General features: G+C 41.3%; 1 protein-coding gene across 2 annotated transcripts in view; it reads right to left on the reverse strand.

The window, feature by feature from the left end:
• Positions 1 to 2,012: 2,012 nt before the first annotated feature.
• Positions 2,013 to 13,809, reverse strand: part of C4H1orf87 (chromosome 4 C1orf87 homolog) — a 73,967-nt gene continuing 62,170 nt past the window's right edge. For both annotated transcript variants that reach the window (XM_058538167.1, XM_058538166.1), the window contains 3 exons: positions 12,122 to 12,201; positions 8,636 to 8,843; positions 2,013 to 2,433 (listed from right to left, as the gene is read on the reverse strand). In XM_058538167.1, coding sequence (XP_058394150.1) covers positions 2,273 to 2,433; positions 8,636 to 8,843; positions 12,122 to 12,201 — 449 coding nt within the window. In that variant the 3' untranslated portion in view covers positions 2,013 to 2,272. The remainder of the gene's footprint in view (positions 2,434 to 8,635; positions 8,844 to 12,121; positions 12,202 to 13,809) is intronic.

Consider the following 13,809-nt stretch of genomic DNA (forward strand, 5'->3'; position numbering starts at 1 on the left):
CGAACACACATACACACACACACCTTGGGATGAAGAAGTAGAGAATTCCAGACAGGACATGATCCAAGAGCAATAGTCACTTGGCTCCAGAAGGCAGATGTATCTCAAAATTTGTTTTTGCTGAAGCAATAGCCTTGCTTCCCTATGCCACTCCACACAGACCATGTTCAAGCTTCCCAACGCTCAGCAACAAAGGAAGGGACGTAAGAAAGGTGCATCTCTGCGTGCAAGGAAGGAACTGTCCACACAGCATGGCGTTCAGTGTTTGTAACACTCCTCTGAAAAGGTACGATTACTCCTGACTTACAGATGAAGTAAATGAGGCTCAGGGAGATTAAACAACTTGCCAAGGCTACTACCTGCTAAGCACTAGAGCTGGGATATGCTGGTTTCAATGCCTATTCTTTCTCTAGTCTCTGTTGAAGTGTGGGTGTGGTGGGTGTGGGTGGATCTGGCCATGGCTGCCCCACTTGTAGAAGCATTCGCTCTGCCCACAATACAGGAGGAAGGGTGTGCACAGCCTGTAGTCACAGAGCTGTGAGGGCTCCTTTCATGCTGAATTCCATGTCACTGGGGTCCCTCCAGTGTGTGACTAGTGGATGCTGAGGCTATCATCTATCAGGAGCTATCCCAGATGCTGGACATAAAGAATTGGGAAGGTGAAGTCATCGCCCTCAGGACCTTATGATGTAGTCTGATAACCTTAGTTTCATGTTTAGGGTCTCCTTTCACCCCAACTCCCTCCATTCCACCTCCCCACAGAAATGGAGGGTACACTAGGGCATTCTTAGCATCCTGTGATCAGAGCTTCCAGAAGGCCCTACCCCTCTGGCGATTTATCAACAGGCACAACCCAACAGCTTTTTTACCCTTCACTTCTCTGAGCCTCGGTTTCCTCATCTGTGAAATGAAGCTGTGAAACCTGTCTTATTGAATCGTCAGAGTTGGATGAAACAAAACATGTCAAGTTCCCAGCACACAGCAGTTGCCAGTGCATACTGAATTGTTTGATCCAACATTCTAATTTTCCTCATTTGGTGTTGTGACAACGTGAAAAAGCCATGTTTGTTTGCTTACTTCTCTGACTTAAAAGGCAGCTAGCAGGTCTAAGGGTTCTAGAATGTTAGGGAGGTGGTCAGTCTGCCTCAAGAGGCATTTTTCTAGGCAACTCAAGAATTATTAAAACTAAAGCAGGTCAGACTAGAAGGCCCTCAGAGATCAAATTTTAGTGGATCCAAATTACTTTGTTCTTAGCTTTTGTCCATAAGATTTTATGAGATACTCCATTATATAAAACTGATAAGAGGGGGTGTTCAGAGGCCTTTCTGTTTGCTCTTTCCCTTGACCTAACTCCTTTATCCTGTCTCCCACACAGACTCGAAAATCAGGATCCAGGAAGGTCCTGGGAACACACTGGTCTCTGAAGCGCTGGGGCAGTGTTCCTTCAATGAGCTCATGCTCCCTGTGTGGAGTGATGTGCGTGCAAGTGTGCACTGCATGGGAGGGGCAAGGCTGGGGGATGTTCAGGACACAAGAACTATGGGGAGTTGTGGGAAGTTTTCCTGATTTTCCCGCCAGAGGGAGCAAAGAAGACGTGACCTACTTCCAGAATCCTTTGTCCTAGGAGTCCCTCCTCAAAACTTCTATCGAGTCCTCTGGGAAAATATGCCTGAGACAGTGTAACATCCGCTGGTTTTGTACTACAGAAAATATTGGACTTGTTCAGAAAACCTCCCTTGGAATTCTGCTTCTACTGCTTAGTAAAGATAATACATTGTTAATGCTTTTTATTTTTCTTATAATATGGAAATCCTCCCTAGAATAGTGAGTGGAGGAAGGGTGGACTTACTTATTCAAAAACGATGTATTTAGGTCTACTGTATGGCAGGCATTTTTAGGAGCTGACAACATCTAGCATGTTTTTTTTTACCATATGGAATTGCTAGGTTTGCAAAGAACACAGTTTGATCAGCAATATAGAAAAAAACTATGTAATATTAATAACAAGCTTTATTAGAATAGAAGGGGATTTTAAGTAATTGGGTTCTTGCCACCTTAGCAGAGACAACCTAGTTTTCTCTGATCACTTTGAGCTGCGATAGCCAGAAATCAAGTCCAAGTCCACGCATCTACACTAGCTGCCTGGGCCTCCACCCTGACGGTGCCTGCACCATGATACTCAGCTGGGGACAAACACGAGTCTGAGTGAAAAGGGAGAGCAAGGACACATTTGTTCTCACAAATATATTGTTCTCACAATATAGGCCTGTTGTCACAGCTCCTTTAAGTACTGAAGCGCTGGCTCCAGGAGCATAGTTCCTCCAGAACAGAATCTCCGCAAGGCCTGGTCAATCTTCCGAGGGCTCAGGGACAGGTTGTAAATGAGGTTGTAGTTGTGAATGAGGCGTCTGGCTCGGTCCTTCTCCAGGACCCCTGTGATTGGGTAGGGTAGGGGGAGGTTTTTAAAACAGAACAGAGAAAACAAAAAAGAGAAAAAATGTATTAGCTTGAATGACTTTGGAGTAAACATAAAATTCTAACTTTTGAAACTTTAAGTTTTTAAAAATCAAGTGATACCCTAAAGAGATGACTAAAGTCCTGGACATGCAGTGTAGACATCAGGAGGGAGTCGAGAGTGATTTTGGGGAGGGGAGATGAGGTCCAATAAAATCCATGGACAGATTCTAAAGCAATTTAAACACGTTTGTTGTAGCCACAAAGCTTTTAAGGCCAAGTTTGAAAACAGATGGGGTGCCTGCTAAAAACAATTCCTAATTGTTTGGCTTATTTTTATCTTATTAAGTATTTGAACGATGTTCCTAAACATGCAGGATTTAAGAAGCTAATTTTTACGCATTTCTGCTGTGCATCTACTGTGTCTACTGTGACTCCCTCCAGCTTGCTGTGTGATAACTTCTTGTGGCTCAGAGTCTAAGTCTGTGTAGTAGAGATGGCGGTGCTCATTGTCACAGGATGCGCTCTGGTACCCACAAGTCATCTACACCAACACCAGCGCCAATATGCTTTCTACGTTAGGGTTGGGTACGTTTGATAGCTGCAGAGAGGAGTTTAAGTATAGAACACAGCATCAGCAAAGATCAATAATTCATTCATAAGCCCCTAATTGTGAGCTTATGTATGTCAGAACTGTGCTTGGGCACATGGAGGATTTAGAGAAGTGGTCTGTTTTACCTCAGGAAGCTCCCGGACCAGTTGGGGCAATAAGATATCCAGAAAATTAACTAGAGTGCAACAGCAATAACAATAATGATTGATACTTTTATTTAGAATTTACCATGTTTCAGGTACCCATGCAAGCATTTTACCAATATCAGCTCATTTAATCCTCACAACAGAGTTCGAAACTGAGGAACAGAGGTTGTGAGTCAGTTGCCCAAGGCTGCTCAAGCCCATGCATTAAATCACTACACTAAATTATAGAATGAGGGGAAGAGTTTGTTTAAGGCTCATATTATTTTCTAGATATGTTCCTTGAGTTGGAAGAGCTACCCTACAGCTGTCAATGAAAGGCTTTTAAATATCTTTTATGTGAGTGAAAGATACATGCTCTTCTACTCTCTTGTACTTGTGCAGACTGTAATAATGATTCTAAAATTCTTTCTCAAAGAATCCAGAGGCAGTCCCCTGGTCATTTTGTAGAAAGCCACTAAAAGGTCATTAGAGTTAGGGTTTAGTGGGTACTTGTTATGTCTGTTTAAGCTACCAAGTTCTGGTTGTATTTAAATGTGCAAGGACTGTTGAGCATGATGCCTCTCTCTGAAGTACTCTCTAATGGGTTTTCTTAACAGTGGGGTCCTAATATGATTTATTCCCTTCGGTTATGTTCTGCCCCATCCCATCCCATGCTTCCAATCCCATCCCAACTCATCCCTCCTATCCCTTCCATCCCTCCCATCCCATCCTTACCAGCCAATCCCATCCCATCCCTCCCACCTCATCCCTTCCATCCCTCCCACCTCATCCCTTCCATCCCTCCCACCTCATCCCTTCCATCCCTCCCATTCCAGTTTGCTTACTGTCTACTCTATTCAGGTTTGTTCATTGTCTACCTCTCCTATTAGAATGTTGGTCCTTTCCTCCACAGAAATCTTCCTTTGAGTTGGCCAACTGCATCTTTGCAGTTCTCTGAATTGGGTGACTGCTCTTGATCTGGACTAGGTTGGATCCCTCCAGACATTTCCTCATACTCTGCTTCTGAAAATATAAGTCATGGGCTTTGGAGTAAGTGTTTGACTGGGAAAAGTACTTTAACTTTTTAAGCCTCAGTTTCCTCAACTTTAAAATGGGGATAATTAAATTGTATGAAAACCAATAAAATAATAAGTGTTTAGCACAGTGCCCAGAACTGGTAAGCACTCATCCATGCAGGTATTTTTATAGGATAATTATAACAGTTATATTATCAACATTATTTAACATATATAAGACTGTATTTTAATAATAATAAATTACTAAAATAAATATCATTTATTTTAATTAAAAATTAAAAGTAATGTTAAAAAATACATGTAAGAATCACCACTGGTGTATTTGTGTGGGGGTATTTTCTACTGTCTTCTAAGCTTTACCATTGTAGGAGATTCCTAGTGTCAAACTAAAGTCCATTGACTGAAATTTCTATCTGCCTAATTTACTGCCATTAGGGGATGCCCAGGACAGCTGCATAAAATAACCCTTACAATCCATCGTAGTGTTGGAAAGCCTGTCCTTGTCCCACCAGAACCAAAATGAAAGAAACAACAAAAAGAGCCTCTTCAACATCCACTTCATTTTACAGTTTACAAGGAATTTTCAAATCTTATTTGACCCTTTCTCAAATCCGGGAGGTGTTTTAATGGTAACAGTCCTATTTTATAGATGAGGAAACAGGCTCAGAGAATATAAGTGACTGGCTCTCAGGACTTAGCAATTGGTGAAGTCTAGACCTGAAACTACGTCTTCTGGTAAAAATAAACAAGGAAACAAACCAACAAGGAAAACCTCATGCTCTTCCTGGTATGCTGTGGGAGTCTGAGATAGCGGGAAGTGCAATAATTCAATAGGGTTTGAATTATGGCTCAACTTCCCACTGGCTTTTATTTGATCACTTTGAGTATGGCTTTCTCCTCTGTAAACAAGGACACTAATCCCTTCAGCATGTGGTTGATGTGAGGAGTCAGCGATGCATAATATGGAAAGTCCAGACCCATGCAGAGAACGTCTTTGAGGGCTCTCATTGCATTCTGCCTCTTTGAACTCTAAAATATTTTCCATCTAGCCTTTAGTTCACTGGGAAAATTCCAAACCTACCATTCAGCCAAACACGTATCCCAAGCACTCTTTCTTTAGAAAACATGATCAGTTATTTACAGTCATTCCTTATTCCTTCTCCTCAACGATATTTTCTTGACAACCCCCATTAGAGAATGAGCACAGAGTAGGTTCCCAGAAATGCTAATTTGATGATGAATGGTCTGCCTTCAGCCTGGATAAAGAACACGCTGGCCTGAATATTTCCTTGTACAAAATAAAGAACAGTGATTCATCAGTGAGCACAGTAGGTATCATCCGCTCAGTGTCTACAACAGAGTCATGGTGGTCTGCTAAATACTGTGGTTAGTAAACCAACAAAATGACCTCAGTTAATCCTCTTTCCTCATTAAAGATAGTTGTAGATGTTCCCAGATCTCGCTGACACATTCCTTGGCTGTTGAGGAATTAACAAATTTCATAGAAACAGAGAAAACAGGCATAAATAGCGAAAAGGCCATGAGAAAGGCATTTCAAATCTGCTAGAATCTGCCTCCAAAGCTAACAAAACTCCATTTTTGCTTACAACAGTTCAGAAGTATGAGAGAGGTCCCAGTCTCTGGGGAGTCTCTTAGCAACTAAGTTTATGATCCATCATCCATCATCGCAAGTTAGCATTTGTTTCTTTGAAAGTGTCTTTTCTCTCCACTCAGCTTTTTGTTGTGTTTCATTTCATTTTTGTTTGTAACACCATCATCACCCTCATAGCCCTGGTATTAATACCTAGACTCATGATTATTTCAGTAATCCTTTGATCTCCTTTTTTCTGGTATCTTCCCTAAACGATCCATCTCAGCTTTCATTGTGTTCTCCTCTGGCTGAGCCTTTGGCAGACCCTGGGTAGAGAATTAGGGCCCTATCCCTCAGGATTCACAGAGGGTCTCAACTTCACTGTCCAATCCAACATGAACTCCAGTCCTGTCTTGTTCATTCTCTTCTTCATCACACTCATTTCCATCCTCTAACATTTGCAGAAGATGGTTTCAAACTTGGAATTCCCAACCCAACTATCCAAAGTCCACCTCTTCTCATAGCTCAGCTCCAGCTTTCTCTTCCAGGGAGCCCTCTCCTAAGTAGCCAGCTCACACCAGATGATGAGCTTCTTTTCATCTCTTCTCTCTTTCATTTGGACTCTTTAACTCTCATTTGTATCTTCAATTATAATACTTTACTACATGCTGTTTTTTACAAAAATTTTTCACTGGCATTGAATTATTGCCAGGCTCTGTGTCTTACCTAAAATCTCCCTGGGGTCAGAGACCACATTCGTCCTTTCTGGTTTCCATCCTGGTCCAGCCTCTAGCACAGTGCTGGGCTCATAACAAATGTTTAATAAATGGTTTTCTAATTCAGCTAGATGAATTGTTCATTTAAAATTTTTATTTTCCCCTCTCTTTGGTATAATTATTAGAAGACCATGGGTATTGTAAGGTAGTTATACTTCATGTGGTCTAAAATCAAATTGCTTTGGAAATTGAAAGCAAAATGAAACAACAACAAAAACACACAGAGAGAATGAAAAGACAAGCATTGCTATTGTTATATGATTACTTCTAGAGTGTACTAATGTGTACACTAACTCCTTTTTAAATGATACATACTTGACAAACAACACAGTGTAAGTTTAAGGTATACAATGTGATGATTTGATACATGTATATATTGTAAAACTTCTACCATAATAAGGTTAGTTAACACATCCTTTACCTCACATAATTACCATTTTGTTGTTGTTGTTGTTATGGTGAGAACATTAAAGCTCTACTCTCACAATAACTTTCAAGTACACAATACACTGCTGTACATTAGATCCTTGGAACTTATTCATCTGATAACTGAAAGTTTGTACCCTTTAAACAACATCTCCTCATTTCCCCTGGAAACCACCATTCTACTCTCTGTTTCTACAAGTTCCATGTTTTCAGATCCACGTACGATACACTAACCCTTCATGAACCACAGTGTGTATTAAGTACAACAATTTCCGCCCTTGTGCTTTTGTATCTGCTCCTCTTCTCCATTCTGCGGGTCTCTGACCTGGTTCTGGATTTCATCCTCTCTCACTTGGACATTGCAATAACCTCCTTCCTCCTTTTCCTGCTTTCAATTTCTCCTTCATTCTGCACAGAGGCACCAAGGATCTTTCTGAAGTACAACTTGACCATACCACTCTGCTGCTTAGAAATCTTCAGTACTACTCATTGTCTTTGAATGAAATCTTAATCCCCTGGTCTGGCATCTAAGATCTTCCTAGATCTGGTCCCATCTTTCATCCTTTGACATTCTTCTTAATAGTCCTTACATTTTATCCAAACCAAACTCTTTGTATTGAGCTTCACACACAACACTTTGCTTGGCTAACCTGCACCTTTGCCAGAAAGGGCCCTCTATTTCATTCCTTTGTATACAAACTGCCCTTGATTTCTAATGATCAATCCCACATTACCATAGACTTCCTGATCACTTCATGGGAAGGAATCTCCTTTCTCTGAATGCCTATGTAGCACACTCTAACAGCATTTATCACCTCCCAGCTTGGATTTAGTTATTTATGGACATTTATTTATTTATTTATTTATTGCCTCAAAAAAGTGTTGAATAGAATTATGCAAGATATATGGGATAAAAAGGGAATATAGTCTACTGGTGAGATAGTAACAAGCCCCCAAATAAAAAAATACAATATATCAAATATGATACTGGATATTGAAGAACTCTAAGAGGCCAGATAAAGGTTGGCATAGATCTGTCTGGGGAGTCTCAGAAGAGTAGAGGTTGAGTTCCAACATAAAAGATATTTAGGTATTAATTAGCCAGTTGGACAAGATGGGGAGTCGGCAGAGGGTGGGGTAGGTAGAGGAGAGGCAGACAGCTCAGATGGAGGGCGTAGCCACAGGAGAAATCGCATTTGAGCAAGGCACATTGTTCACTATGATGGGGTAGGATATGCAGAGAGAATAGCAACTGAAGGAAAAGAGACTAGTTAGGCGTACAGGGACCAGATTTTGCCTTGCCAAGAAGTTTGGAGTTCAGCCTTTTAGCAGCCATGCTGAAAATGTCAATCAGGGGAATCGCAAGATTGGACTATGGGTTAGACTCAGGTGGTGGAGTGGAGGAAGGATGGGATACACAAAGAAACTGTAAGCAACCTGGTGGGGGAAACACATCTGAGTCATCTTTGTATTTCCTGATTGTGCTTAGCACAGTGCCAGGCACGTGGTTTACATACAAATTGTATTTGTTAAGAAGTGAAAGAAAATGAGGTGTCTACTTTCCAATTAGAACACAAACAGAAAGTCCATTAGCTTTAAGTGTCACACTTCACCTGCATTACTCAGATCACACAGGTAGAGGGCATTTTCTAGCTTCCTGAATCTGTGAATCCATGTCTCCCGTTCTTCAGACTCGTTCTTCATCACTGGACTCACGGAAGGCTGTGAGACTGGCCTGATCTTCAAAGAGCTCAGGGGATCTTTGGGGGCTGAAGTCTCAGCAGGAGGGTTTTCTGGCTGCAGATCCTCTTCTGGAGTTTTCTACCAAAACAACACAAGCATCTTACTGGCAACATGTTCACCACCTAGATCTTCTCCAGTCTCCTGGCCCAAGATGAAGCCACACAAATAGCAAGATTTTTTGCAAGATTTGGCTTTGTAAAGCTGGGAGGATGAGTTTCAAGTCCTCAGTGCCACAGGACTGTATCTGCCAAGTTTTACTGGACATAAACTACTATGTTGAATGGTTTCTATTTTTTTAAGAGAAGGGTGAAATCATGACTTTAATTAGTTTGCATTTCTGATTTTCACAAAGAAAAGGTTTCTGTAACTGGCTGAGACTTTTCATAATGTTCTACTCTATTTGTACTAGTGGGATCCACAGGGGATGGCCTTCAGGAAATGCTTATAACTTCTTGACGGGACAACCTCTGGATCATGAGCATGAGGTTCTTGAAAAAGAGTGATTAAAAGAATAATGATACTGTCTTAGGCTCGTGGGCTCATTATAATGGACCATAAAGCAACACTAGTTCTGTCTGTCCTGTTCATCTAACTATGGAAGCTGAAGCCTGCAGCGTGGAAGTGATTTACTAAGATGATGCAGTGAATGGCAGACACAAAACTGGGAGGAGGTGTAGAGTTTATGTCTAGATCAGCTGGGTATCCCAACCTCATGTCTAATTCAAATTAGAGATATTTTTAGGATAAATAGACAACCGAGTTCTGGCAGCCATGTAAGGCATTCTATCACCTACCATGTAGAGAGTGGGCATCTATTGTTTGATCTGCACAACCTCACTTTCCAGGAATTATCCCTCCTGCCGATCCATAAGGTTGTTGACAGAACAGCCGTGCCTAAGTGTACAGTGCAGGACTGGGCATCTGGTGCAATTGGACCAATACACCTGTTGTCTAGAAATTTGGGACTATTTGTGAGAGATGAAGACAGAGAGACATACACACAGAGATCATTTTGTGTGAGAGGTAGGAACTTAAGCAGGTTTTCCACACTCTGTACTGGAAATGAGAAAAAGCTGGTCTGTCCAGAAAGAGAGAGAGAGAGACAAAGAGAGAGAGAGGACAGGAAGCTGATAGCAGAGAAAAGAGGAAAGATATAGGAAGTCATGGTGAAGTTCAAGTCCCGGATTTTAGTTCACTGTTACAGGTCACATTCCTATCCTTAGGTAGCATAACATGCTACTCCATCCTTCCAATAAATTAAGTCAGTAGAGTTTGTTCTCTTAATTGCAATCCAAATAATCTTAACTAATTCACCATGGAATTATGCCTCTTTTGAATACCATCTGTGCTTCCCCCAACTTTCAAATACCTGAATTTCTTCAGTTTTGTACCTTTGCCTCAAACTTCTCACATATAAACTGTGAAGATCCTATAGCTCTAAAGAATAGTAACTGTAATCAGAAGCCGTTTTCAGTTTGTTAATAAACATGGATTAAGCTGCTACTGGGAAACACGAAGAATTGTTTTATTTGAAATAATAGAATGCTACATTAAATTGTACCCATATGGATGAACAGCAACCAGTAAATTTTAAGAGATTAATATAAAAGAATTCTATTTTGATAAAATTAATTTTGGGAAAAGCTGAAAGTTTTCATAAAGTAAATAGAGTAGTGATTCTCATTCTTTTTAGAGCTTTGGATCAATTTAGAAATCCGATGAAAGCTTTAGATAATCTACCCAGGCAAACACATATTTACATGCAGGATGATTGCCGCGAGTTCAAAGAGGTCCTTGGATCTGAGACACTGATTTTAATAATTTTATATTTCTTCAGATATATCAACACTCTCTTTGACCACTAAAGGCAGGGAAAGGGGGAATTTGTATGAACCTGAATTAGGCTGAACTAAGTAGGTGAGTAAGAAAGCAAGTAACTAACTAACACATCGTGTACTGTTTTGGTCCCATTGTGTCAGGAAGAAGTCCGCATTTCTTGATTGGCACATAACACCATTCAAGTTCTTGTTCTTGCTTATCTGCTTTCAATCCTACGTATACATCTGTTTCTCCAGCCACACAAAACCAGAAAACACGAGGCTGTTTTGTGCCTTGTACATACCACTCCCTCTGTTGTAAAAGCCCTTCTTGCCACTTATCCTTGGATGATTGGGCTCCTAATCATCCTTCAAGACCCAATTCCTATTTCACTTCTTGCAGGAAGCCTTCCCCAACAGCCAAGGTGAGCGGCGATTCTTTGCGGACACTTTATCCATCTCAGCACTTATTATAGAATGTTGTAATTGTTTATTATAATATCTCTCTCCTCTACCAGAAATCTGGAGACTGGCCTGTGAGATAGTCATTTATGTATCCTCAAGGTCTGGTTAGTGGCTAGCACATAGCTGGTTCTCAAGACGCATTTACTGAATGAATAAGTGAATGAATGAATGATTTTCTCTGGGAAAATAGGAAAGTTGCTTTACGAAACCTCTGCTTCAATTCCTTTTTCTAAAAAGTGGGACAATGAATGCTGCTTATATAGGAATGTGAGCAAAATCAGTTATTGCAGAGACGCTGTAAAATCCTCAAAGAGGAGGCAAAATAAAAGAACAAAGTGTACTTTTTATAATCTTATTCACAACAGACAACACTCAAGGAGAAAAGCATTTGCTGTTGTTTCTTGCATGGCAAGAGGCTTGCCAAAATGGATACTATTTTCTAAAATATTTCAAAGTGTGAAGTGCATGAAGAGGCCTCCCGTCATTTTAAGATGAATTATGTTCTAATTCGGGCATTTAAAAAACAACAACAACAGAAAAACTCAGGCTGCTTTTCAACTCTGTCTGCATCTTTTCCTGGCTAAGTGCTAGGAATATTAAAACAGAATTTAACTGCTTGCCAGATTTTTTTTTTAACTCAAAGAGGCCATTACATTTTAAAATGTGATGTCTGGGAAAAAGGTCACCCTCAGTTTCTGGAAGCTGAATTTAAGATATTAAAATAGGTCTCAGAACCACCCTTTATTTTGACGGCAGTGGGAGGATTGGTCACAGGTTTTGGAAAGACACCAGTGCACATGCTACGATTTCTTGGGGCAGGTGCAACCCCCATTACCAGGTGGTGGCAAGAGGTTTCTGCAGGCATACCAGCTAGGACAGGAACCAGACTACAATTCAGGAGTTTTCTGCCTCCCTTCTCCATCAGAGAAGACTCTGGAAGTCAAAGATAGTCTGACATCAAGGCAGTGGGTGGAAATCACAAACCCAGGATAGAGGACCCCACCCAGCATCAGAGAATAGAAGGCAAAGGATGGGTGAAGCTCTTCCCCAAGCTCCATATACCCAGGTGCATACCATGTGCTCAGTTGTGCCTTGAGACCTCTCAGGAATGTCAGGTTGCACTGGAGTGGCAGAGGTTTCCTTTCCTTTCTCTCCTGGAAAAGAAAGAAAAAGTGGAAGGGTTTAGTGTGGTCTCTTCATTGTAACACATACATCCAGGCACAGAAAATGTTGAGGCTCTGCTGTGTAGCTGGCACTGTGTTAGGCAATGGGGATACACTAGTGGATAAGAACGACCTCGCCCCTGCCCTGTTGGACCTCACAAAGGGGAGGTGGATGCTAAACAATTACTCGAAATGATTCTTTAATCACAAACTACCATAAACACAACAAAAGAAGATGTGAAAATATTTAAACTTGTTTTGGGGTGAGGGTGGGAGTGATGGAGGATCAGAGAAGGCTTCTTGGAGGAAGTGACACAAACTGTGGACCTGAAGGACGAATAGGAACTTCCAGGCAAAGGTGATGGTGGGCGTGCACAAGGAGCAGCGAGTTCCAGATAAGCAGAGACAAGAGCCTGTAGAACTGCCCTGAATCAGGAGGGCTTGTACAGTCTGGGGAGTGGGAAGAGGCCTCTTCCCATCGTCCTACCTCTTAACAGAAAAGCAGGCACTTCTGTGCCCTCTCTCCACACAGGTACGTGCCTGAAAGATCAGGCAAAACCTCCCTCTTCTGCCTTCCCTCTCCTTTCAGTGGTCAGAGGTTCTGTACGGGAAAAGGCCTGAACAGTATCCCTAACCCAGGGATTCTGCTGCCCAGGTCCTACTTGATCAGGCTGCTATCTTCACAAATAGAAGAAATTTCCTTAGGATGCAAGAAAAAGACACAAAGACTTTCTGCTGAAATCCTCTAAGGCTTATCGTGGGCATCATCCATTCAGCACTCAGGACCTTCATCAGGCTCGGCGACTTCATTTTACAAATGCGTGTGACAACCACACAGCACAGATTTCTGTGAGCTTCAGCTTCAATATTCAGCGAATAATTCAAATATGCCATTAACAAATACATATTGTTTATGAGTAGGGTCTCACTGTTTTCAATAAAAATGGTTCAATCAATAAATTTTAAACCAAAGATAGAGGCAGCAGTGAGACTGTGGTAGAGAGTCCTGGCTCCTGTCTCTATAAGCTGCACGACCTTGGGCAACTTACCTGTCCTCTTTGTGTCTCAGTCTCCACTTCTGTAAAATGGAGGTGATGCCACCTATAGGTTATTGGGAGGACTAAATGGACTAGCATATGTGAAGCAAATACCCAGACCACAGCAAGTGCTCAATAAATGTTCACTACTACTGTTATCTATGTAACGACGCTTCTGTAAACAAATTTGCATATCAGAGTAAAAAAGCCTTTTGTTAGACTTTTAACATTGCACCTATGAATCATTATGAAGCTTTTCCCTCAGTTTCTTGATGGAGAAAACAATGTGATTTCCTAATCTTCTCTGAAGCCCCAGCCCCAGCATTAGAGTAAGTACTCAATGCATGCTTGTTGACTGAAGGAATGACCACGTGCCCTAATTTGGAGTACGGAAAATAAAGTCACTGACCATATAGTTCTGTTTCTCCAATTTCTTTTCAGGCCCTTGGAGACGAGAGATTTTTCTCCGCAATTCTCTATCTTCCCATACCTAACCCAGATGCTTTATAGATTAAAACTTAATAGATGCTTAATGACGATCATGATGGCAGCCAGTTAGGGC

This window comes from Diceros bicornis, chromosome 4 (genome assembly GCF_020826845.1).
Source record: "Diceros bicornis minor isolate mBicDic1 chromosome 4, mDicBic1.mat.cur, whole genome shotgun sequence".
In the NCBI taxonomy this organism is placed as follows: Eukaryota; Metazoa; Chordata; class Mammalia; order Perissodactyla; family Rhinocerotidae; genus Diceros; species Diceros bicornis.